Consider the following 27,571-nt stretch of genomic DNA (forward strand, 5'->3'; position numbering starts at 1 on the left):
ATATCGGGACATGGGTAGGCAAATGGGAAGCGTGAGTACTCATCCACCATTGTTAATAAGTATTTATTGTGAGTAGCAGATGGGAGTGGCCCCTTAAAATCAATGCTTACTCTCTGAAATGGTTGGGTAGCTTTGATGAGGGTGCCTGAAAACTGTTTGAAGAATCTAGGCTTCAGTTCAGCGCAAGTTTTACATTGATTTACCACTTTGCGGACGTCCTCGCAGGAAAAAGGTAAGTTCTTGGTCCGAACGAAATGGAGGAGTCTCGTGACCCCTGGGTGACAGAGGTTGTTGTGTAACAGTTTAAGGTCTTCTCCAGTCATTGCTGACGCAAAGTGGTTCCTTGAAAAGGTATCCGCCGCAGCGTTTTGTTTCCCGGGTCGATATACGACGTCATATTGGAAACAACTAAGCTCCAGTCGCCATCTTTGAATCTTTTCGTTTTTGATCTTGCCCTTGTTCTGCTGGTCAAACATAAAAGACACTGAGCGTTGATCTGTAACCAATGTGAAGGGTCTACTGATAAGGTAATGTTGCCATTTTCTCAGGGCTTCTACGATAGCGTATGCTTCCTTTTCCACTGCTGAGTGTCTGCGTTCACTATTAGTGAGTGTTCTTGAAAAGAAGGCGACAGGACGGCCGTCTTGATTAAGAGTGGCGGCAATCGCAATGTCAGAGGCATCTGTTTCGACTGTTAGTGGTCGATTGTAGTCTATCGTCGACACAGCAGCGTTTTCAAGTTCGTGTTTTAGCTGTTTAAAAGCTTGTTGTACTTGTTCAGGGGGAGGAAAGGCTTTGTTGTTCACCAATAAATGGATCTTGTTGGAGAAATTTGGGATCCATTGAGAATAATAGGACAGTAGTCCAATCACCCGCTTTTGTGATTTCATGTCTTGTGGTGGAGGTAGGTTTCTCAATGCTTGAAATCTTTCGGGGTCTGGTCTTAATTGCCCTTGTGAGATTTCGTAGCCTAGGAGGCATACTTTATTAGTCGCAATAGCACTTTTATCATTGTTGAAGATGATACCGTACCTTTTAGCGGCATTGAGAAATCTCTGTAGATTCTGGTCGTGGCTAATGGAGTCAAGTCCGCAGATGGTAACGTTATCCACGTAAGCGAACGTGTCCTGTAGCCCTGCCTCCTCAATTATTGTGTTGATCGTCCTTTGAAATGCGGCGACTCAGTTTGTCACTCCAAAAGGAATGCGGCAAAACTGATAAAGCTTTCCGCAAGCCTCGAACGCCGTGTACTGCTTTTCATCATCCCTGATAGGTATCTGGTGGTAAGCGCTTTTGAGGTCAAATGTACTGTACATTGAGTATTTAGATATTTCCTGCACCAGTTCATCCACTTTTGGCACGGGATACGCGTCGAGGTAAGTGAATCGATTGATGGTTTGGCTATAGTCGATTACCATTCTCTTCTTGTGCCTTTCATTCGTTGTTACAATTATCTGGGCTCGCCACGGGGACGTGGAAGGCTCAATAATTTTGTCAGATAGAAGTCTCTTGATTTCAGTTTGAATGAATTTGGAGTCAGGCATAGAATATTTTCTAGATTTAGTGGCTATGGGATGGCAGTTAGGAGCCAGATTAGCGAAGAGGCGAGGGGCTTCAACTCGTGCAGCTTTCAGCGTACAGACCTGGAGAGTGCTTCGTTTTCCTTCAAATGGGATCATCAGTTTTTCGTGCTGGCTGATGAAATCTAGCCCTAAGATTACATCAGATACTAGTCCATCTAGTAGTGAGAGCTTAACACTTTCATATTGTTCATCTTTGTACTTTATTTTAGCGAAAATATGGCCGTGAGTAGTGCGAGAAAGATGTGTAGAGGCCATGTAGATTCTGTTTCTGGACGTTTCTAATTTCCATTTGTACCTTTTAGCAATTGAAGAAGATATATAGCTTTCACTGCTCCCCGTATCTACGAGAGCCTTCAATGGTACTCCATTGACGAGTATTGAAATAGTAGATTTAGTAAGACCGGACGCTGGTGTCGATGCCCAGGAAGATCCAACGGTTGTAGTCCGAGACGTGTCATCATCTGCTTTCACTATGGCTGAGGTTGTAGATTTGAGTGTCTGTCTGGTCGATTTACAGACTTTCTGGAAATGGCCCCTCTTACCGCACAAGTTGCATGTAGCGTCACGGGCCGGACATCTAAAGCGTTGATGTGGGCTGTTTCCACAAAAGAAACATCTTTTACTAGTCGCCGCACTCACCTCGTGTTCTACTTTTGTCATTGGAGAAAGGCTCTCCTCGTCGGCGCTAGCTCCACAGGGAGTTTCAGAGTGGATGTAATACGCCATGGCATGGTTATGGGCATATTCGAGTTGTCTTGCCTCTTCATAGGCGCACTGTAGAGTTAGAGTAGATTTCTCTAAGAGTCGCAGCCTTATGCTGTTTGAAGCCAGTCCAGTAATGAAGGCGTCTCTTACAAAGATATCTCTGTGTTCTTCAGCGGTGACAGCTTTGAAGTCACAGTCTTTGGCCATACTTTTAAGCTTAAGTAGGAAGGAGTCAACGGTTTGTCCGTTCTCTTGTCGACAAAGAGTTATCATGTGCCGTGCAAAAATTTCGCTTTTAGGCTTCACGTAGACATTTTGTAGAACTTTGATTGATTCTTCGAACGTTGTACACTCACTTATGTACTGAAATACGCTCGAAGAAACGTAGTTTTCTAGTAATTTCTTTTTGTCAATCTCGCAGTGAGAGACTGAGGAGATGAAATTCTCAAATGTTCTGAGCCAGTGCAGCCACTTCTCGGCAGCCGATGGCGAGCTAGGCTCTATGTCTAGCTCTTTTGGCCTAAATAGACGTTCAATTTGTATTACTACTTTTACTTACAGACTGAGAATAGTGTTGAACGAAAATCCAAAAAAGATACGTGAGGCACATAGATCCATGGAATTGAAAATTTCTAGTTTAATAAATTGTAATAAGAAATAAAGGAACACTGAAGAGTAACCTAAAACAAGGCTTTATTAAACTAGAACGACACATGAACTGACGAAAGAGACTTGGACTGTAACACACTAAATCAATGTTGTGAACACATTCTCACGACGTTACACAAACATAAACAAATAGCAACTATTTCACCACACGATGTCGCAATGTCATTCTAAAAGATAGAGTTAATACAAAATATATATATAGCCTAGATTTAAATTTGCTTACAATTTTTGAAACAAAGGTTGTTTCTGCGAGGTCTGGGTATGTCTATTTTATTCTAACAAACAATTCTAACAGAGAAGAGTTCCCACGGCTTAAGATCATTCAAACGATTGTAATAAAAAAAAAACACAACTATTTCATAAATTTGATTGCGACAATAAGGAAGGGAGATAACCTACAACTTTATTTACAGTCAACTATTTTAAAAATGAATTGTCGAACTTTAATATGGAATAATTCACCATAGACATAGATGGATATAGACTGGAAAAAGGAAAAACTTCTTGTAACTTGAAAACATGTAGCCTATATCTATTGTTGTCGGATTTCCGAATTCTGAAAAGTTGTCTTAGAGATTAAACAAAATTACACTGGTGTATAATAAAGTACACAAAATTGCAAGTCACAAATTTTCATTTCATAAAACTCTTTTATCGGCCAGTCTATATTTATTTATGTCTATGGTAATGACACATTTAGGGATTCAGAACTCACGGAGATGATATTGATTTGATTCTCCACCATCTCTTGTAAGTGTCCTCTAGAAGTCTCCAGGTACAACTGGTTCCTGAAGGACATGGTCACTCTGGACTTTTGCAGACGGCATTTATCTCGATGGCTAGTATACATTCTAGAAAGAAATAAAAATATAAATATCTTCTTATCTTATCTTATATAATACAGACCCATTCCATGCTCTAATAGCGCTAGGGAAGAAGGAGTATTTGTACAAATTTGTCCTAGCATATGGGACGAGGAATGTGCCTTTATCTTTGTGTCTTTCAGAGTATTTTATTAAATTTTGTTTTTGTATTTGAAGATTATGGTTCAGTGTTTTATGTATGATTGCTACTTTACTTTTGAGCCTTCTGTCCTGAAGGCTTTCTAAATTTAGTGATTTTACTAAAGGTGTTACTCTAGTCAAATGTGAATATTCGTTTGTTATGAATCTCACTGCTCTATTTTGTGTCTGTTCCAGTTTCTTAATGTTTTCTTGAGTTGAGGGGTCCCAAACGGAGGATGCATATTCTATTATTGGCCTAACCAAGGTTAAGTAACATTTTAGTTTTATGTTCTTATTTGATTTATAGAAATTTCTTTTAATAAATCCTAATGCTTTGTTTGATTTTTTTGTAGTTTCATCAATATGTGGATTCCATGATAGTTTTTCATTTATTATAACACCTAGGTATTTTGCGTTTTTAGTCTGTGATACTGGTTTGCCATGAATAAGATAAGTGGAATTAATTTGTTTTTTTGTTACTCTTAACAACTGACATTTTTCTGGGTGGAAAGACATGCTCCAATTTGATTCCCATTTCTGTAATTCATCTAATTCTCTTTGTAAAATATCTGTGTCTTGTGTTGTTTTTATTGTTCTATATATTATGCAATCGTCTGCAAATAATCTGACTTTTGTTCCTGAACTAATGCAATTTGGTAAATCATTTATGTAAATTAAAAATAGTAGTGGACCCAAGACTGTACCTTGAGGTACACCTGAGTTTACTGTTATCGGTGTTGATTTAGAGCCATTTATTATTACAGTTTGTTCTCTCCCTATCAGAAAGTCTTTAATCCACTGATGCAGTGGACCATTAATGCCGAAATATTTTAATTTTTTAAGCAAACTATGGTGGTGAACTTTGTCAAAAGCCTTAGAAAAATCTAGTAAGATAGCATCTATTTGTTCACTATTATCTAAACCTTTTGAAAAATCATCAATTAGTCCTATTAGTTGTGTTTCACATGATCTATATTTCCTAAAGCCATGTTGGTATGGTGTGAGGACATTATGTTTGTCTAAGTGGTTTATGATGTTGCTACATATTATGTGTTCTAGGATTTTACATGTGATGCTGGTAAGTGATACTGGTCTGTAGTTCCCTGGGTCAGATTTTTCTCCTTTTTTAAATAGGGGGGTGACATTAGCTTCTTTCCAGTCCTTTGGTACTCTGCCCTGGTTAAGTGAAGCCTGAAAGAGTATTTTGAACACTGGGGCTAGCTCATTACTTAGTTCTTTGAGTAATCTAGCTGGAATACCATCAGGTCCAGAAGCTTTATTTGGTTTGGTGTTGGCTAATAGTTTTTGAATTCCATTTTCTTGTACTACTATATCTTCTATGTTGTCTACTTGGTTCAAATTCAGTAATATGTCTTTGTCTCCTGGGGCTGAGAATGCTGATGCAAAGTATTTGTTTAGAATGTTTGCTTTAGTTTCATTATCATTATGTATTATGTTATGTAACAGAGAAATAACAGAGAAACTGTGATAGGGATTTTGACACTTAAAGGTGAATCACACTTTTTACGCCTTTATTGTCAATATCCCGTTCAATAGGTAATAAAATTCAGCATGAGAGAAAAAGAAGAGCAAGCAATATGAAGTTGGGGAAATAATGTACAAAGAAAGATTGGGAGAGAGCGGAAGACATTTTGGAAATCAAATAGATAAAACAAAAAACAGCATCAAAGACGCCGAATTGATAGATTTCTGATTCAAAATAATTAATGCAATTTTTTTTATGCTGCAAGCGAAATCGATTGGAACTTTGATTTTACTCTGTACTGAAAAGTGCCAAAAAAAAATAAATAAAAGAAATAATTATTTGGTTTATTAAAATGTTTCGTTTATCAATACTTTTCCTTTATCTACACCGAATACACAAAAAGGTGTTGCTATTTATAGATAGGGATCCATTTGTGTATTTCAGTAAAAAAAAAACGCAGTAAAATAGGCTACCTCTACTTAAGAACACTATGCATAGTAATAAATACGACTCTGTTAAATACTGTATTAAATTAATGAAAACAATACTTACAGTTTGTTAAAAAACAACATTTGCATATAACGAACTTAGGACGTATAATAAAATGCTTCATCTATTATTCAGCTAAAAGAAACAAAACACATTTTTACCTTCTACATTTGACGATTGAAAGACCAATAATTCCAAGTAACAGAAATCCACACACAGTTAGAAGTCCAGGTATCCAGTTTTGTTTGTCAGCCGTCTAAAAGAAAAGTTAATTGGTAGACAAGATCTCTGGATGAAGCAGGCGAGAACGCTGTTAAATGTGGGCAAAACCCGCCTGGCTACTTATCAAGGGGGCTCAAGTACAGGTGAAAACTGGGTGTCAAAATCGGCCCGGGCATTTCTATACCATTCGATCCATAATTTGTATATCCTATGATGGGCATCCAATTCTACCTGTTCACAAAATCATAATGTTAAGTTTGATAAAGTACCCCTTTCAGACCTTGCGATCTATGAAGAGGTACAGGCTATCTGTTTCCGTAGAGGTCATCTGTTTTTGTGGTTTACGAGGGTGTCTTGTGGCAAGCAAAAATGACCAACCACTTTTCCCCAACTAATGTCAGGTACCCATTAGAGCTGGGTGGATCCCGAAATTTAAAAAAGCTCATTCTTTGCCTGGATTTAAACCCTGGACCCCGGGTTCAAGCCTTTCCACTCAACCACCGCGCCTCTTGTCTACGGATGTAGGCTATTACATAAGTTCGGAAAAAGTGATTAAATTAGTATTTCACTGCAGTGTCTGTAAAAGATTTCTAAAAAAACACGACGCTCAAAGGGTCACTTTTATACTTTAACACCTTTAACAATTCAATACATGTCATAGTGGCATCCATGCGGCCAATTCAGTGGCCCTTCCCAACCCATTCGGGTACCGGCCTACTGGGCTTACTCCAGCTCAAGAACAAATCGTCTCGAACAAAGTTGTGTTTGCTAATCGTCTTAAATCAGCACGGAGAACCTTCTCCCAGATACCACGTAAACTCCCCCCCCCCCCAACTGGTTAACAGGAGAGATTGGACCTTAGCGCTCTGAGCATTCTATAACACCAAGAATAAATAAAAACCTCATTAAAACAGATTGATAAAAATGGCAATGTCTTCGATCCCGAAAACTATAACAACTTCAGCATTATAATTGACAATGCTTAAAGTTAATTTGTAATAATGACATCTCTTAAGATGGATGTCTCAAGTAAATTAGGAAAAAGACACAGTTTGAATAAATACTGACTAAAAAAAAATAAACAAAAAACAAACAAGAAAGAGCTATAAATAAATAACTGTAAAGCTTTAGGATCCTAAAGACATAGGTCTATGACAAGTGTTATACATATGTTGTCAATATAAAAGTTGTAATCCTCAAGGAGCCCACAGTACACATGGCTATGTTGATTTGGACGAGACCAATCGTCAAAAGTAGGCCTGAACACTGACCTGTGAAAACCTTTGGTCAGTGGAGACCAATAGCTCATTGTCACGTCGGAGGTCAGTACGTAAGTACTGTGGCGATTGGTCTCGCTAACAGCTAATGGCTGTTGTTGCTATGGGACACATGGCTATGGTTGATATAGGACACATGGCTATGGTTGATATAGGACACATGGCTATGGTTGATATAGGACACATGTCAATAGGGTCGATAGAGGACACATGGCTGTGGGGTTGCTAAAGGACACATGACTTTGGTTTCTTTAGGACTCAAACTTACCAAAATTTCTACAAAGTCAGTATTGTCCACGGCGTCCAGATAGAGTGGACAGTACATATGATGTTGAAACTTTGAAGTCACTTTATTAAGGGCGTAGACAAGTTCTTGTTGATTCAGCAGCTCGCCATCATTTTTAACCACAGGATAGATAGCAGTCACTGATGATCTAACGAATTCACAACCAACACATAAAATTAAGAAAAGAAATACTCATAGGTATGTAGGCAAATTAGAAACTTGCAACTATACACAAAAGTATATTATATGTGTACACAGCTACGCTCGTTGAATTGTTCCCAGGCTTTATATTGATAATTCATAATTCATTCATAATTTAGCAAAAAAAAAAGAAAGGTGAAATTGACGATCTAAACTGTTGCGCCGTCTAGAAAATATCATAGAGAGGGAATTAAAAAAAAATGACACTCACAACATTACCACATTTAAAGGAACTTTTTGAACAAAAGTGTCTAAGGAAAATGGAAAAATCTTGCAAGACAACGGCCACCTGCTTCATCAGAGCTACGTCAGGTTGTCGCGAAGTGGGCGACTGCTGTCAATCAAAACAAGAACAGAGCTGTACAAAAACTCGTTCGTACCTCACTCTGTCAGACTCTATCACCGCCATCATTGATCAGGAAACATGAAAAGGACCAAGATGCCTGTGTGTAGTCGCTGAATGAACTCTTTATGTTATGTCTGTTGTATTTATGTGTATGTTTCTGTTGTGTTGTCTTTATATGAGAAAAGAGTCCTTGCAATCACAACAAATTTCCATAAGGATCAATAAAGCAGTCTTAGTCTAAGTATTAGAAGGGGGTGTTCCGGCCATAATAAACAATATAAAGCCAGGGAAAAAATGATTAAAAATCAACGGGCGTAACCGGTGTGTACTGCTAGTCTATTATATATTTGTAAAATACTACTGACTCACTCATTGATCACGAGATCTCTTAAATTGTCGTACGTATCCGCATCAAAATTCGTAATTAGATTCCCTTTAACCTTGTAGGTGCTCTCTAAGAACGGTTTTTGACAGAGTCGTAACTTTTTTTTTTTTTGCTAAATATTAAATGAATTATGAATTTTAAGGTAAAATAAATAAACCCTAAATAGACTTTAATATTTTATTTTGCTAATTGGTATCGAAGCTAGTGCGACTGTTTGTATTTGGAGGAAGGTCAAAACACACACACATACACAATATATATAGATATATAGATATAGATATATATAGATATATATAGATATATAAATAATATATAATATTACAATAGTGATCTATCTATCCATAAGAGATATCCACTGAGAATTATCTATCCTCTAGACTAGAGACATACCTTTTCAATAGATACCTGTCTATCAGACCTGGGCGTCGAAGTGTGCAAAGTGCCTGAAAGCGTAGGTCCTTGAGACTGACGGGGCCTCTTTATTTTTGTAATAGACTCTACAGCTCATAATGCAGGGAATCGCTTGACAGAACCCACTCACGAGACTCATTACTAACCCTCACAGTGTAAAAGCGGGATCCAAAGAATCCTTTGAATTTGTAATGATTGGGCTTCCATTACAACTTCCAACAGTACATTATAATACCCATACAGTTATGATTAGCCCATCATCTGAATACCTACCCGTCCAGGGCTTTGCCTCTCTGGAGCCTGTGACTAACATCCAACCTCTTCTTGTCGTATAGGCGCGTGGCTTTGAGCAGTGCTTCTAGACCTTTGTTCACTTTCCAAACGCCGGCCTGGCTGACGTTACAGTGCAGGTAGAAGGGAATGGACAGCTCTGTAAGACAGAACACATGATCAGAATGTAGGTCTAAATTGTGTGTGTGTGCGTATAGATGTGATGAAAATGTAGTTATAAATTGTGTCTATGTACGATTATATGTGTGTATGTGTGTGCATGCAATTAAATAAACTATACAGCATAATAAAACAACTGTAAAAACAAAAATAGGATATAATAAAGATTGATATGCGTAGTGACCTCAACCAAATTCTGGTCTCTATTTATATCCATTGTACATGTCTATGTAGATACAAGGAAAACGGATACACTGCTCTATCCATAACGGTACCCTGGGGAGGAGGGGCGTGTAATCACGTGGCCCTGGGTGGTGATGCGGGACCAAATAACTACAATTCGAAAGTGGATGTTAATTTGGTACCTGGTCGCTGCTAGGCGATGGCGCCAGGTTGGGGTCAGTGGTTCGAGTAATCGTCTGGGCCCGCCTATGTTTCGCCAAAATTCCTTTACCTTCTTCTCTTAATTACCTTGGTACCTTAGTGCTGCTATTATTAGATGTTACGCCATGTTAATTCATACATTTCTGTCAGCACTAAAAGCTTTAAAACTCCGTATTAATAAAAAAAATGTGTCTAAAAAAGTTTATGATTTAAATTTTTTTAGCTAATGACCCATAAATTTAATGCATTTTTTTATATAAAACAAAATTTATTGATTACGTCTGATTGTTCAACTACTCATCAAATTTTTAAAATTAATTAATGTGTAGTCAGCGAGTAAATGTGCGAAGGTTTAACTGTATCCGAGAAATGGACGTAGGAGAAATAACATGTACAAGATTCCACCCAGACAGAGTAGGTCGAGGTAAGCTTTGTAAAAAGCTACCGACAGACACAAGGTTGAAAACGTTCATTCAAATACAAGCCGATAATTTATGTCCAGTATGCATTTATTTAAAAACTAATTCAGAACATTAAAACTTGCAAAATAAAAAGAACTAAAAAAGAGATCTTTGGTTGCGTTTTCAGTGTGTTTAGAGAGGTTAATATAGGCCTATAATCCCCATGGAAAATAAATTCAAAATTTGTACACATTTTGAAAAATTAGATGTTTAAAATTGGGAACAAAAATTTTCATAATTCATTTAATCATTTAAATGGATTGCCATTTAACTGCACTATAACTACAAATGTTTTGCGGGCTTAGTTAAAAAGAAAATCTACGTCAGAATAGAAATATGCATTGTTAGATTGAATTAAAGTTCATTATTGGCCTCTCATAAATAAGATTTAGTTCACGTCATTGTTGTGTAATACAGATCAAGCAGGTTTATATGTTATTCACTTACTATAATAACAGTGATCTTTCTCTTCTGTTAAAAAAAATTGATAAAGCTGGAGCTTGCAACTATTGAAGGTAACGCAATTTGATGATTTGAAGATAATTACATCCTAGTCTAAACCTCCCGCAGGACGACATGGAATAACAGTGGACAGGGTTCGAACCAGAAACAACCGAGTTTACCGAACGACAAATCACGCGACCATGCAGCTTTCCCTTGTATACCAAATGAGTTAACGATACCTAATTAATGACAATCATTTTGTTTTATAGCTATGTTGAAATGTTGGGAGACATGATACAGAGGATAATAATTATTAGTGTGTAGCCTTGCTATTGTCATGATTGTACCCACAAGATGACATTTACCAATAAGAGTACAGTCCGCCCCTGACCACATGCCTTGACACTTGCAAGTGTAGCCATCCTCTGAAACAGAGCAGAGTCCCTTGTTCTGGCACGGTCTCCTTGCACAGCGGTCCAGGCGAGAGTCACAGAATCTTCCTGTCCAACCTGGGTCACACAAACAAACGGAAGCCGTCATGTTGGTGTCTGTGGAGCAGTTCCCATGGGTGTGACAAGTTTCAAAGCGACACGGTGACTTGTCAGCCTCACAATATTTCCCCGACCAGTTGTTGCTGCAGAGACACGACCATGCTCCCCTCTCTCTCCTGCACGAGCCGTTGTTGTGACATATTACTGTTGGGCAAATGACACCTGACAAAGTCGAGGCAGTGACTTGATCAACAGAGGAAAAGCTGACACACCTTCCATCAGACACGCCGATCGGACAGCGACACAGTCTGGGAGTTGTGTCGTCTATAGAATGAAAACAGACGTTGTCGCTTAAGCAGTATTCACTAGAGCACAACTCTGTGGCGCTTTCTTTTAGGCTCCCTGAAGAATTCTTATGGCTTGGACCAAGTGTCACTACACCATCTACACTGCTATTTGTTTCAAAAGAAGGATTGGATGCTTGGCCAATTGTATTGCTTTCAAACAAGCATCCACTGACGTTTGCGCACATTCTCTTGCAAACCTTTGCGACACAGGTTCGCCAGAGTGTGGTACTCCAGTCTATAGTACAATTGCAGGCAACCATATTTTTAGAAGGCCTACCTTCTTCGCATGCTCCTTTGTTCAGACAAGGTTTGCTATGACAGATCAAATTCCATTGACTGATTTCGTTTTTTATTACGGTAAAACAAACACAAGAATTGGTTTTGTCGTGTGACGGACAGTTGCTATGGTGACTGCAACTTTCTGATGTGACGTTACACACTAGTATTTCGCACATTTTCCCTGTGAAATTTACTGGGCACACGCAGCTGTAATTTCCACGGATATTTACGCAGGAAGCACCTTCTAAGCAAGTAGGAGAGAACGGCTTCACCTCAGGCGTCGTCTTGGAAACAAATCGTCTGCTGTGATAGCTATCTATGCTCCCTTGAGAAGATTCGCTTGGGTTAAGGTCAGCCTTATCAATCATCTCCCTTAGAGATATTAAAGCCGCATCTCCGTCTGCAGAATTCTTTGCGAGTCCTTCAATGCACTCATTAAAATCTTGATTACAGTTGAAACTAGTCCATCCCGCAAAACATTGACACCAATTACCTGTCTGAAAATTACGGCAAGCTATTTCCCTTTTTGAAGAGATGCTAACGTTAGAAAATGAATTACCTATCGGCTCGCAAGCATCCTTGTTCTTGGCACACTCGACTTTGTCCACGTCGCACATCGGACCGGACCATTCCGGCGGACATTTGCAATGGTATGATCCTTGAAGGTTGACGCAAGTCCCACCGTTCTGGCACAAGTTTTGGTACATGGAACACTCGTCGATGTCCATCTCGCACCGCTGACCCATCCAGTTTGCAGGACACCGACAGTGGTAGCTTCCGTTTGAATTGACGCACACGCCCTCGTTGTTACACACTGGCTCTAAGCATTCGTTCATATCTTCATCACAACGCGAGCCGGTCCAGCCAGGAGCACAGCTGCAGTGGAAGCTTCCAAAAGTGTTCGCGCAGGACACGTTGTTCAAGCACAGTCCCAGTGCACACTCGTCCCGGTCCTGCTCACACAGAGTACCGAAAAAACCCTCTAGGCAGATGCATCTGTAGCCTTCGACGACGTCTTGACAGGTGCCGTTGTTTTCACATAGTTTGGAATGAGATTTGCATTCATTCACGTTCATCTCGCAGTTTTTCCCTTCCCAGTTCCCGGGACATTCGCAATAGTAGGAACCAGGAACATTGAAGCAGTTTCCTCCATTGAGACAGATACCAGGCGTACATTCGTCTATGTCGAACTGACAGAGTTCACCTGAAAACAAAAACAAAAACAAAAAAAAGAATAAAATTATTATTATTTTGTTTTAGAAACTTTACATCGTTGGTCTAAAATGAATTTAGAAATCAGAGCCGAGGTTCTCATCTTTCATAGGATTTGAGGACCCTCATTGACTTTTGTGTACTGTACGACCAACACCACTGACTAATTATACCATTGATAAAGTTATGTTTAATTAGACAATTAGAAAGAAAACTGAAATCCCTATCTTAAATGTGTTTCCCTGAACAACACGAATGTCAAGGCCATGTTCTCACATATTGTCAGAAATGCATAGCGCCCAATGTGATTTAATAAACACAAGTTTATGATAAAAATTAAGATATATAAAAAAAAAGTAACAAAAAACAGTATTTTTTAAAAAGACAATTCCTCTTTATGAAGCCAATGACGTTTAAAAAGGGCGATTATTCGGCTTCTAATAACTAATGAATGACAGAAAAAAAATTTGTTTAAACTCTACCACCCCCCACCCCGAAAAAATCCTGGCTGTTCGCGTATGCCATTAGTACTATTAGAGCATGGAATAGGTTGCCTGAATCAGACAGGAAAACCTACGAGTTGCCAGAGCTTAAGTCATGACAAGATTGATCTAGGGACACGCGTAGGACAAAATCATCTTCTTTTTTTGAAGTAACGTTAGTACTTTATAAGATAAGACGAATAAGATAAGTATAAATTTACTAAGAGTATAGAAAATCTTAATTAACCTGGAGATATTAAAAGAAAATAGTCTAGACTAGAATACTGGATCTAGTCATAAAAATAGTATTATGTATTAATAAATTGTTTAAGTATTCTATACACATGTATATTGTCATATATTAACTCTAGCAGTCCAGCAACTAATTTCTAAATAAGACGGTGCACTAAATGCTACTGAACGTTCTTATCTTATCTTATCTTATATAATACAGACGTTACTTCAAAAAAGAAGATGATTACGTCCTACGCGTCATGCATTTAGTCATGCATATTAACCAATGACTTAAATTCTGCGAAGTCACTGGTTTTCCTGGCTAGCTCAGGCAACCCATTCCATGCTCTAATAGCACTAGGGAAAAAGGAGTATTTGTACAAATTTTTCCTAGCATATGGGACAAGGAATGTGCCTTTATCTTTGTGTCTTTCAGAGTATTTTATTAAATTTTGTTTTTGTATTTGAAGATTATGGTTTGCCTATTTATTGAACTCAATACGAGAATTCTCACAAAATAGAACAAATTTGGTTTTAAGATGATTGTATTTTGAAAATTATAATGGTCAAACCAGAGTTTTTTTTTCTCGTGTTGTCAATTAGCTATTATTTTTTTCCCGACGAAATGCAAAAACTTTCTAGGAAAATTGTTAGAGCCGTTTTCGAATTCCGCTTCCAGGTTCTAGGCTCCATCCATAAAGAGTTTGCAAACTAAAAAGAGGAATTGTAGTAAAAGATAACCTGTTCGCCCTTGTGGACAGAGGCATTTATAGTGCCCTGGCATATTTTCACACAAAGCTCCGTTGCTGCAGGGGTTTCGTACGCATTCATTTATGTCAATGCTACATAGACGTCCGTAGTAGCCAACTGAACACGAGCAGGAAAAGCTTCCAATTGTATTTAAACAGGTGGCGTTGTTTTCGCATAATTTGTCCATAAGTAGACATTCATCAATGTCTTGTTCACAATCTTGACCTGTAATAATGAATCATAGATCAATTAATCAGTTATTGCTGCGATTAAAACCACTTAAGACTACTCAACTTTAAAAACAAATGTCTCTAAGCAAGGAAATCCAATATTGTCCAAGGATGAGCGATTCGGTGATGGTCAGTGTGTGGACAAGACCGAGCGAGATTACTTACTATAACTAGTATAAAATTAAACTCACGATATGGCCCTATCACAAGGTCCTTAAGGCAAGCCAAGACCTTCCTTCATGGAACAGTACCAGGAACAAGTAGACTAGGCAGAAAGAGAAAACAATGGGAAGACATCTTAAAAGAATGGACAGGCCTGACATTGAAAGTCTATCCAAGGCAAAAGACAGAGAAGCATTGAGAAAGACGGTCAACAGATCTTGCGTGGTGTCCCCACTGTTTAACAGACTTTGGGGTAGGTGAAAATGAAGGTATGATATATATATATATATATGTAGTGGAGTGGATACCTTTTCAGGAAACACCGGCCACCCCGATATCCACGTGACCCTTCACCCTAGATGGCACCTTGTGTCCGCGCATGACAAGGCAGACCAACGTGGGCACTGTCCATTCGACCGGCATCTCTTATCGCTGTAGTGTCCGTACGTTACTGGACCTACGTCGTCTCCACTCCCTGTTTGTGCCTGGTTCTACACCATGTGTTTATGGATGGCTGCAGGTAATTACATTTTATTTATTTAGTATTCTATATAGAATGTTCACTGTCCATCTTGTAAACGTATTTTTACATCAAGGGTTTAGATACTGGCTTTTAAGAAACAGTATATTTGTGAGTGTATAGATTTGTTATAGTTAATTCTGTTTTTGTAAGGAAAGGAAAGAGCGAAACTCTTCAAACAATGTATGTTAGTGTTATGTAGAACTAGTTGATTTATTTTTAGAGAACTATGTTGTCATTTATTTTTATAATGTTTTTGGTGCTCCATATCTCTCTTGTGTTTGTAAAAGAGATGATATAAGATTTTCTTTTTGTTTTTCGTTAGATCTAGTATTTAGGCCTATTAATTATGTTTAGTTTATGTTCATTTATAATTATGTTTTATGTTTGCCTTTGGCAGGTCTTTAGTGTACAATAAAGTTTGGAATCGTCCTACGAGTTGCCTTCGTCATTTAGAACTTAGTTGTCTTCTGTGCCAAACCCACCACATATATATATGAGTGAAGGTATGATATATGATATATCACTATCATTGTTTTATCTGATGCCTTTTCAATTGTAATAAGTTTTGACACTAGTATACATGTTATGAATACTTCAGAAGTTCTATATCCAACATATGGCCCATCAACACATTGTATTGTGCAAAAGACATGAAGGAGGCGCGGTGGCTGAGCGGTAAAGCGCTTTGTTTCCTAACCGGAGGCCGGGGTTCGAATCCTGGTGAAAACGGGTGATTTTTAATTTAAGGATTTTCTAATGGGTTAGGTCGTTGGTCGTTGTGCTGGCCACATGACACCCTCGTTAACCATTGGCCACAGAAACAGATGGCCTTTACATCATCTGCCCTATAGACCACAAGGTCTGAAAAAAGGGGAACTGTACTTTGCTTACTTAATATTCTTGAAGTTAACTCCATAAACAGAAAGCTTTTATTTATGCGCTGTATATAATACTGATTAAGCGAAGAATTTTAACCTTTAAGACGCGTGTGGTAATTTAGCCTCTAAACATTTGAAATGTAATTCCATTTATCATGTACTTATTGTAAAACAGCTCAACAATTAAAGGGTTAAACAACTATATTTCCCCCCCCCCTTTTTTTTTTCAGAACATATATGGAACAAACCAATTATTTTATGATTTTGGCGGGAACAGTGACCTTTTAATGTCCTTGACATTGTTTGTTTCGTCTTTCTTTCTGTTCAAAATCTTTCCCTAGATATCTTCCTCTTTTCATTCGCTTAAGTTTTCCTTTAACTCCCTCGTGACCACAATAATTCTCGTTGTTTTCCTTTCTTTATGAATGAAATGTCTACAGAAAGTAAGAGCAGGTAACCTCTAGTGAGAGAATCCTAAAAAAAAAAATAAGCTTGATTTCCCTTTAACTTCCGAAGCAGACCAGTTCTGATTCACCCGCAAAATGCTCGTTGGCTGGAAAATTTAGCCAACTGAAACCAATTTCAAGGATTGTAACAATATCTAACTCCCCACTTTTTTTTTAACTCTTTCTCTCGTTATTATTTAACACGTTCTGATGGAATCAACGTTGGTATCGTCAGTTAGGAGAGAAAGAGTTAAGATAGAGGTTTGAATTTGATGTGTGTGTGTGACTGTATAGCTTGGGAGAGTCAGTGTGTTACAGTAAGGAACAGTAGAACATTAGGATGCTAGCGCTGACCATTGAATCCTTTAGGGCAATGACATGAGTAGCTGCCCATCGAGTTGCTGCACCAGCCGCCGTTCTTGCAACGAGACGTCTGCTGACATTCGTCCACGTCTTGAGAGCAGTCGTAGCCTTGGAAGCTGCTGGGGCAGTTGCACCCATAAGAACCGATGAGATTTAAGCAGGTCCCTCCATTCTTGCATGTATTTCTGAAACTGCATTCATTCAGGTCTTGTTCACAGTGACGTCCTGACAAGGACACAAGTTCAATAGAAACAATTCAAATATTGAAAATACTTTTAAAAAGTAAATAAAGCAAAGTTTATCTGAGGGGAAGAACTCCAAACTAACAACTTTTTAAAAATATTAAGCAAAATAAATAATTACCAATAATAAGTAGACTAATTGTTTTTTTTTTTTTTTCAATTTTTTTTTTTTAGGTATGATAAATAATTGTTTAAAGTTTCAGCTTGATCCGAGAATGGGTGTGGGAGAAATAACGTGTACAATTATCTAAGTGGATAAAACTTCACATATTTAGCCATAACTGTGAATACTGAAGGATTTATTTTCCTTCTTGGAAACAAACATAATAATTAATTACCAGTAATTAATTGACTAATTGGTTTTTCTTTTTATTGATTCATTTATTGTCTTCGCCAATGAATAATTGTGCAAAGTTTCAACCTGATCCGGAAATGGGGTGTGGGAGAAATAACGCGTTTAAAATTTTGACCAGACAGACAGTAAAACATTTTTTTTTAGTAAACATTCGTAGTAAACAATTTTGTCCCTGTCTACCTGTAAATCCCGTGGCACATCTACAGGTGTATGCTGACACCAAATCTATGCAGTAACCAGCATTCTGGCAAGGGCTGCTGGCACAGTCGTTAATATTGGACTCACATCTACGACCAGTGAAACCTGAAACGAAAGTAAACAGACTTTTCTTTGTACGTATACACCAGTTCAGGAAATATTATAGTATTTAAACCAAATATAGATAGCTATAAATATCTAGTTTTTTTTATATGTGTAAATGCAGTTTGTGGCAACACTCATAAAAATCCAATGAAAGAACTGAATCAGCTTCTGTGCTAAATGGTGAACAAAGGGTGAACAGTGGGTATAGAAAACTGGTTCCAAGATCTTGTCTTGAAATTTGCTTTCTGATTTCACAATCACGAATTCAAATAAGTCTGCGCTTTTCACTAGAAATAGTTTCCCCCTTTAGCAAAGTAAAATTACACTTGCTTGCTTGAAGAAAAGGGAAAGCTTTGGTTGAAAAGATTTACTATACACATACATTTCATCTGCAAACAGCCTATCGGAATGTTACACATGGCAAATATGAAGTCTGTCCCCCACTATTCACTAGAAATATCGATAACAAAGTCACAGTCATTGTCGTTCAAGGGAGATAACTTTATCTTCCTTAAGATCCCAAAATGCCTCTCAATTCTTTGTTAATGCTAAGCAAGTGGAAACCGCTGCGGTAGAAACAATCTGAATGCACAGTTTCCAAATCTTCAAGTACTTCTCGGAACAGTCTGTTGTTAAGACCGCTAGCTCTGATAAGTTTGATCACTGAGATAATTGGGTCATGTTTGATTTCCAATGCAACTTTACATAAACATGTGAGAGTTTATAGCTGGGATATTGTTATTTAATTTTAATACCAAACCAAAGTTTTTCACAGTCAAAACACGGGCTTCATCAGTTGTTACACTCGCCATCTTGTTCCATACCAACCCTACAGTTTGAACTTAGTTTGAATAAATGCTGGTCTTAGTAGGCGTCTTTGACTAAATGTTTTGAAATATTTCATCCTTTCAACTTGTTAGAATGACATATAAAGACACTTTTATTTTCAGCCACTTCATCATAAGAATCAGGAGTTTCAATAATTTATATAAATCTTTAAAATAATCTATTTTAATTATTTTGTTTGTAAATATAGACTGTGGGTGTCCTCTTGCCGCATCAAATGTTCCGGCGGGCCGCATGTGGCCCGCAGGTCGTAATTTTCCCGGCCCTGCGATTGTCCTTTTTGCTCCTTTACAAAATTCACTAATGATGCGGCTCTTCTTGCACTGCTCTCAGAGAGCTCAGACGTAAATAAATATTTCAGAGAAATAGAACACATTAAAAAATACTGTAAAGATAATTTTTTATTATAAAATGTAAAAAAAAAAAACAAAGAAATAATAATCGATTTTTTAAAACTCATTACAGTTGGGGTGGAAATTCAAAATCCCAGTCTTCGTCGAAATTTGAACTCGGAAACCCTAGGTTCGGACGCCAAGCGCTTACAACTCAGCTGCCACACCCTATTAAAATAATGTAATTGTTGTTATTATTAGGCGTAACTGTCTTTTAGGGGTCCTAGTAATTTACAGACGCTCCAACATTCATAGTTTTAAAAAAATGTGTTTACACTTAAACGTATATGCTTAACATATACATATAACTTTAAAATTTAATTTGTGTGTATACAATTTTTTATTATTTACATGACATGTGCATTGAACATTTCTGTATTTATATATTTAGCATTCTCTTGAAACCTACAGATTTAAACTAGATGTGTAGCTGATACAACCTTGTGATCGGATTGGGTCTCGACAGTCACATGACAAAAAAAGCTCCAGGAAATGAAACCATTATCTTTCTACGTCTGTAAGGAGGAACACACGCAAAGAGAGAGAGAGAGAGAGAGAGAGAGAGAGAGAGAGACAGAGTGAGAGAGACAGAGTGAGAGAGAGAGAGTGAGAGAGACAGAGAGATACAGAGAGAGACAGAGAAAGTGAGTGAGAGAGACAGAGAGATACAGAGAGAGACAAAGAGAAAGTGAGAGAGAGACAGAGAGCGACAGAGAGAGACAGAGAGAGAGAGAGAGAGACAGAGAGAGAGGGAGAGAGAGGGAGAGAGACAGAGAGAGAGACAGAGTGAGAGAGAGACAGAGAGAGAGTGAGAGAGAGACAGAGAGAGAGTGAGAGAATAAAACAGAGAGACAGAGAGAGACAGAGAGAGACTAAGAGAGAGAGACAGAGAGAGACAGAGAAAGAGAGAGACCGAGAGAGAGACAGAGAGAGACAGAGAGACAGACAGAGATAGATAGATACAGAGAGAGAGACAGAGAGAGATGGAGACACAGAGAGAGAGACAGAGAGAGAGACAGAGAGAGAGAGACATAGGGAGAGACAGAGAGACAGAGAGAGAGAGACAGAGAGAGAGACAGAGAGAGAGACAGAGAGATGGAGACACAGAGAGACAGAGAGAGACAGAGAGAGAGACAGACAGAGAGACAGAGAGAGAGAGACAGAGAGAGAGAGACAGAGAGAGAGACAGAGAGATACAGAGAGAGAGACAGATAGAGAGACAGAGAGAGAGACAGAGAAACAGAGAGAGAGAGAGAGACAGAGAGAGAGAGAGAGACAGAGAGAGAGACAGAGAGAGGGACAGAAAGACAGACAGAGCACATAATATTTACCTGTAACTTATAGATTTGTCAAATAGCAGTTTTAAAAATTAGTAAAATAAATTATTGTTTTGGGGGGTGGTGGGATTCTGGCCTAGGACAATTCTACGATTTTCGGTGTCCCCCTGTCTTACTCTCTCCCCAACCCCAACAAAAATGTATAACCAATCAAGCTACGCCTAGAATAATATTCAAATTAGATTAAACAAGAAAAAAAAAATAGAATTTCAAAACTTTTTTTTTGAGAAAAAATCACTATATTATTACTATGTAAGAAAAATTAGAAATTTCAAAGAAGATTACAAGGAGAGTTTTTATTTCATACAAACTCAGAGGCGGCCCCTTATGTATCCGCCTATATAAGAAAAATTACAATTTAAAGAAAAATAAAGAAACATATTTCTAAAAAGTTCCAGCTTAGCGCTTACCATCATAACAAGTGCAGATGAATGACCCGTAGTTATTGACACATTTACCGTTTTGACACAAAGACTGGTTTAAGCATTCATTGATGTCCGCCTCGCAAAGACGACCAGTGAAACCCGACTGACAATTGCAAAAGAAGTCCCGCTTCCTGTCCTGGCAAGTGCCGCCATTGCGACACCTGACTTTGGCGCAGTCGTCTACGTTGACGCTACAGTTTGGGCCTTTCCAGTCTGAGAGAGGGAGAGAGAGAGAGAGAGAGAGAGAAAGAGAACGTCTAAAAGAGGCTGTGTACTCTTAATGCAAGAATAAGTTTAAACAAGACAAAAAAAAAGAATGTATTAAAAGTTTTTTTTTAATTAAATTTTTTTACCACGCCCATTCTCCCCCCCCCCCTCGAGACATTACATTATGCAGATGAAGTAGGCTAATCGCTTCCGGTGACTAAACAGGCTGACCTGTAGCCAGCCCAATCTTATCATAAAATATTACAAAAAAGAAAATGATTACGTCCTACGCATCATGCATATAGTCATGCATATTAACCAATGACCTAAATTCTGCCAAGTCACTGGTTTTCCTGCCTGGCTCAGGCAACCCATTCCATGCCCTAATAGCACTTGGGAAGAAGGAGCATTTGTACAGTTTTGTCCTAGCATGTGCCTTTAATGACAATGTACCTTTAGTGTTAAGGTTTAGAAAAGAAAAATAATTTTAGTTCAATATAAAAATAAGCGAAATAAAAAAAAAACAAAGCTTGTCCAAGGGGAAAAACTCCACATGTGCATTTATATATATGAATAATGTAGAATTTATTTTCCTTTTTCGATATCAACAAAATAATTACCAATAATTAATTGACTGATTGTTTAATTTTTTAACTGGTTCTTGTTTTGTTAGGTACAAGAAATAATTGATCCGAGATTGGGTGGGGGAGAAAAGACGAGTACATACATGCGTGCCAGACAAACAGATTGAGTTGCTATAAGCTTTTTCAAAAGCGACACAAACCTATAGCAATCACCTCTCTAGAATATTTCCTCTTGCCCCCTCCCTTCCCTTCCCTATTCAAATCCTCCCAATCTAACTTCTAGTTCACAATCAGCTAGGAATACCTATATTTACCAAGCTTATATCAACTCACTCTGTTGTCTGTCTGATTAAAACGTTTGTACACGTTATTTTTACGACACTCAATCTCGGAGCAAGCTGAAATTTTGCATAATTGTTTCTTTTAGCTGACAAAACAAGAATCAATAAGAAAAAAAAAATTAAGCATCAGTTAATTAACTGTTGGTAATTTATTATTTTGTTTTGTATCTTGAAAGACATTGTACTTGACGGATGTTTTGCTATAGCTGAATAGGTCCCATTTATAGGTCGCTGCTTTAATGTAAGTTAAAAACAAACAATAGATAACTATAAAATCTTCTATTTTCATAAGCATCTCCCTAGCAGAGTGGTTAGTAGGAGGGCTTGACGAGGTTTGAGCTATGAGTTCGAATTCAGGTCGAACAACTTTTAAAAAATGTGATCACGTGGTAATATTCACACACATACTCCTTTTTAATTCCCCCCCCCCCATTTTCCCAACTTCTAGAGATAAGTGATAGAATCATAGCGTATTGCTAAAGCTAAAAGAATGAAATAACGCTAAACAAAAGCAATTGGTAAGCAATTTCTAATCGCACAGATTTCATGTTATAGGTCTAGATCTATTAGAAACTTAATTGCATGACGGATCCAAACTAATTGATAGAATTACACTTCGTATACGCTTTGCTTTTTTAAAAAAAAGAATTTTTAATATTTTCTTATCAGAGTTGAAACGCAAAGATCACACACACGCACACACACGCACAGACAACTACGTCATAATGATTCAGTTGATATCCTGCTGGAAAGGGACTGTATCAATTATTACAAGAAAAGGACATGCCACCGGGGTTGTCTCATCTTGAACAACTGAACTCTTGCTTTACTATGGACTTACTGGTCCAAAAACAACAAAAAAAAAAAAAAACAAGAACAAATTAGCAACACATTAGACATCACATGGAAAGAAGATTTTTATGGGTATTTTAATCTCGTCTACAGAGCACACAATGTTAATGAAGTTTCATATGTCCATTCTTTTTCCTGCTTCTCTCCCCCAACATCGTCTGACATATTTAACCAGAACACCTTCTCGAACTGTCGTCTGCTTCCATGGAACGCTAAACTGTAATCAGGTAGAAACAGAAAAATTGCGAAGACAACTCTAACTACAACTCTAACTACAACTATAACTAAAATGCTAACCAGGAAAACCAGTGACTTGGCAGAATTTAAGTCATTGGTTAATATGCATGACTAAATGCATGACGCGTAGGACGTAATCATCTTCTTTTTTGAAGTAACGTCTGTATTATATAAGATAAGATAAGATAAAATAGATCTTCGGTCCCCCCCCCCCAACTATTTCCACATTTTCTTTCATCTAGCTCTTTGAAAAGTGTAATTGTTGTAAACTTTAATTAAGCGATTGTTGTTGGTTAGTTATAAACACAATGTCATTGCTCTTGTTTGAAGATGTCATCACTTTGACCTTACCTGTCCTACATATCTTGCTGCCATCGCGTTTATCACAAATGTAATGGCCTTTGCTGTCCGAGTCCTGAGGCTCGCAGAAGACTGAGCAGTTATGACTGTAAAAATGAACCTGACACGTGACTTGAATCTCTAGAGTAAGTCTGTTGGAATAAACAAAACAAAACAACAGAAAGATACTTCATGAAATGAACTAGGGGGCAGATACTGTTGTGGGAACGTAATAGAGATACATTTGATAAGTTATTACATAATTAACGACAACTCTTGAAAAATTAACAACAACTCTTGAAAAATTAACGACAACTCTTGAAAAGATATAAGGTACAGGCACGGTAACGTACACATGCTTATCATTTTATGTATTGCTTAACATGTTACTATAGCTTATCATGTTGTGTATAGCTTACCATGTTACTATAGCATATCATGTTACATATAGCTTATCATGTTACTATAGCTTATCATGTTACCTATAGCTTATCATGTTACATATAGCTTATCATGTTGTGTATAGTTTATCATGTTACCTATAGCTTATCATGTTACCTATAGCTTATCATGTTACCTATAGCTTATCATGTTACATATAGCTTATCATGTTATGTATAGCTTATCATGTTACCTATAGCTTATCATGTTACCTATAGCTTATCATGTTACCTATAGCTTATCATGTTACCTATAGCTTATCATATTACGTTTAGTTTTATAGATGACGAAAATAAAATATTTTAAAATATGCTAATTAGATATCCAATATGGCCGGAGGAAATGGTAAAATATACTTTCTTTTTGCAAGCAAAAGAATGTATTAAAATATGAATATATTACCTTACATTACCGTGCTTTGATTACACTCTAAACCAGCGGTTCTCAACCTTTTATGCTCGGCGACCCCCCCCGCACACACACACACAGCGATTGAACAATGGACAAAAACAATTCATTTTTTTCACTTGTCTTAGGCGGCCCCTTTTAAATCGTCAATCGACCCCCAAAGGGGTCGTGACCCACAGGTTGAGAACCCCTGTTCTCAACAGTGTTATATAAATAAGGTTATTCATCTAAACAGTTGAAAACATATAAATAGGCTTACACTGTCTTTGTTCCCAAAATGACCTGTTTAGTCTCGTCCGGGCCGAGGTAAAAATTTTTACCGAAATAATCCACTTGCTGCTTAGCGCCATTATGACCCTGGTTTGTAACATTGATTTTGAGAAACACTCCACCCTGTAGGCAATGAGTTAAAAGTGAGAGGTAAACACTAGTTCTACATGTAGGCAATGAGTTAAATGTCATGAGGAAACCGAAGCACAGAATTTAATTTGCAAGCGTTGAGTTAAACTTGGGGAAAAAGAGAGAAAGAGAGAAATAACATTCAGAATTTAGTTGAAAACTATTTAATACATTTTGTAATGTTGTACTTACTGGCCAAGATCTCATTCCAAAGGAAAACTTTCGATCCTCCGCTTTGACTGAATCTTCAAATGTAATATAATTTTTATTTTCTATCACACCAGTAATTCCGTATCCATAGAGACAGCCGTTGACCCAGTTACTGAACACGAGAAACAGTCTCAGTTTTACACATAAAAAGCTATTTTTTTAAATCATTTTTTTTAATCAATGGGCTCTAAATTTAAAAAACGTCGGCCTCTATAAAAAGTATGTGTCTTGAAATCAATGATTTAAAAATGAGACTTTCCTGTCATTACAGATGTATAGTTAGTTACTGTTGTGTATCTATGTTTCTTGTTGTGTGTTGTGAACTGATCTGTTCTAGTGTGTCAAAATGTCATGGTGTCCAGGTCAGCTTGTGTGTGTACTGTGTTATTGTGAACTGTATTGTAATTCTTGTTCAATAAAGCCTAGGATCATGACATTTTTTCCTATAGTATTTTATTAGGTCACTACAGTTACAGATAGCTATAGTTACAGTTAGTTACTGTTAGTTACCTTCCAATCGGGCCTACACAGATAATAAACCTATGACTGCACATGCTTTGACAATTTGACTCACAGCATTGACCATTTGACAAGAGACCTCTGCTGTTTCTATAGGTCAGAAGTTTGACTTTAATGTACGCTACACTTTGCATGGCCTAATTTAAAAACAAGAAAAACATTTAAATAATACTTTTTTAAAAAACATCACAGCTTATATAAAGCGTAGTTGTATCAATTAGTTTGGATAAGCCATGTAATTAGATTTGCAAAAGATCTAGACTCTAGACTAATACAAATAAAGAATAAAGCTGTGCTATTACAAATATTTTTTACCCATTGTATTATTTTAGCGCAATGTCACACTATTAGCTTTCTCATTACGCTATGAGCCTATCACTTGTCTGGACCTGTTGGAAAAGGGTAGGAGGAGAAAGAAGGGAGTATTTGGGTGATCGCTTTTAAAATGCATTTATATAAAAAAAGGTGAACAACCTTAATTCGAACTCGAGAGCTTAAGCTTCTTTAATGTACCTAGGGCAGTACACTGTGCCACTGACCTTACGAAAATAGTAGGATTTTTTAGTTATCTATTGTTAGTTTCAAATTTTTCTAACTACAAAGTATAACTTATATTCAACTTACACACCTTATCAGTCAATTACATTTTTTCCCCCTTGTTCAAGATACCAAACAAAAAAATTAATTACCAATAGTAAATCACCAAATTGTTTTTTTTTTAAATTGATTTTTATTCTGTCAGGTAAAAGAGATAATTGTGCAAAATTTCAGTTTGATTTGAGATTAGGTGTGGGAGAAATAACGTGTACAAACTTTTTACCAGACAGACAGACTGACAGACAGAGTTGATATCATCTTTGTAAACGCCGTTCAATATTCAAACAAACCTGTCTCCAGCTCTTTAATGAGTCGTTCGGCTCTTTTATACCCAGCACACCAACAGGCAATGCTTCTCAGCCCCAGAAAGACGCCCGTGTGGAAACGTTCGTTAAGGTAGACGATTAGGCCTAAAAGGAAGGAAAGTTCCTACCCTGCACAGGCAGGGATGGAAGAGAGAACCCCAACAAACATGTTACTTTCCACACCCATTCCTCAATTTGCCGTTTTAATGCAGACACCCGAATGGCTGTTGTACATAGAAGGAATATGGGGGAGTTTCGTGTGCCATTCGGACTCCGACCTCGCCTCTCAACCTAGCGTTATTGAGATACGACCCATTATTAATAGGCATGCTACGAATTACATCTGCTTGGATCCCTTCCAGCCAGAAACGTTTTTTCAGAGAAGTCGACGGAAGGAAGCTTTGACGGGTGTAGAGTTCCAAGAAACTTTGATTCGAGTCTTATGACATTTCAACTTTGTCAATACAGGTGTTACATCAGACTCACACGAACACACTATACAACACTGTGTATATATTTTATAGGTCAACTAACCTGTATGACATGACACAGAATACATAACAACAACATAAATTTGGTTATTTGACACATTCCTCAAATATTTGTAGTAAAAAAACAAAAGTAATCCTATAGAATCATGGAGTCTTCAAGTGAAAGTATGTCCAACCAGACGAATTCAGCACTTGCCTATATAACTTAGCTTCCAGCACTTGCCTATATAACTAAGCTTGTGTCTCATTACCTCACCACTTGCCAGTTTAATCCTCTTCACACTGTTAATGACAGTGATGACAGAATGACGAGTGTTGACCTGTACCTCTATGTCTATCATAAGTATAAAGGTATCTACTTAATGAAGCATCTATTTTAATCCTCCCCCCCCCCTCTCTCTCTATTGCGATATTTCTCTTTTATTGTTTTCATATCCTTCTGACCCTCTCCGTACTCTCTCTTCTTTTAATATCTCCCCCTTGCATCCACCTCTCTCCCTCCCTTTCTCCCTGAAGCTTTAATAAATTTTCCTCTTTACCA

At 37.6% G+C, this 27,571-nt stretch overlaps 1 protein-coding gene across 2 annotated transcripts in view; it reads right to left on the reverse strand.

Annotated features, from left to right (window-relative positions):
- Nucleotides 1-27,290, reverse strand: part of LOC106056511 (neurogenic locus notch homolog protein 2-like) — a 35,551-nt gene extending 8,261 nt beyond the window's left edge. Inside the window, exons 1-14 of one of the 2 annotated variants that reach the window (XM_056026044.1) lie at nucleotides 27,074-27,290; nucleotides 25,629-25,774; nucleotides 25,101-25,230; nucleotides 24,769-24,902; nucleotides 23,673-23,812; nucleotides 21,086-21,313; nucleotides 17,978-18,100; nucleotides 17,192-17,425; nucleotides 14,590-14,823; nucleotides 11,169-13,124; nucleotides 9,338-9,494; nucleotides 7,704-7,869; nucleotides 6,098-6,192; nucleotides 3,673-3,808 (exon numbers count right to left, since the gene is read on the reverse strand). In XM_056026044.1, the coding sequence (XP_055882019.1) occupies nucleotides 3,673-3,808; nucleotides 6,098-6,192; nucleotides 7,704-7,869; nucleotides 9,338-9,494; nucleotides 11,169-13,124; nucleotides 14,590-14,823; nucleotides 17,192-17,425; nucleotides 17,978-18,100; nucleotides 21,086-21,313; nucleotides 23,673-23,812; nucleotides 24,769-24,902; nucleotides 25,101-25,230; nucleotides 25,629-25,774; nucleotides 27,074-27,130 (3,936 nt within the window). In that variant the 5' untranslated portion in view covers nucleotides 27,131-27,290. The remainder of the gene's footprint in view (nucleotides 1-3,672; nucleotides 3,809-6,097; nucleotides 6,193-7,703; nucleotides 7,870-9,337; nucleotides 9,495-11,168; nucleotides 13,125-14,589; nucleotides 14,824-17,191; nucleotides 17,426-17,977; nucleotides 18,101-21,085; nucleotides 21,314-23,672; nucleotides 23,813-24,768; nucleotides 24,903-25,100; nucleotides 25,231-25,628; nucleotides 25,775-27,073) is intronic. The other variant, XM_056026045.1, reaches the window with a different exon arrangement.
- Nucleotides 27,291-27,571: the final 281 nt, after the last annotated feature.

Source organism: Biomphalaria glabrata, chromosome 4 (assembly GCF_947242115.1).
Source record: "Biomphalaria glabrata chromosome 4, xgBioGlab47.1, whole genome shotgun sequence".
Taxonomy (NCBI): Eukaryota; Metazoa; Mollusca; class Gastropoda; family Planorbidae; genus Biomphalaria; species Biomphalaria glabrata.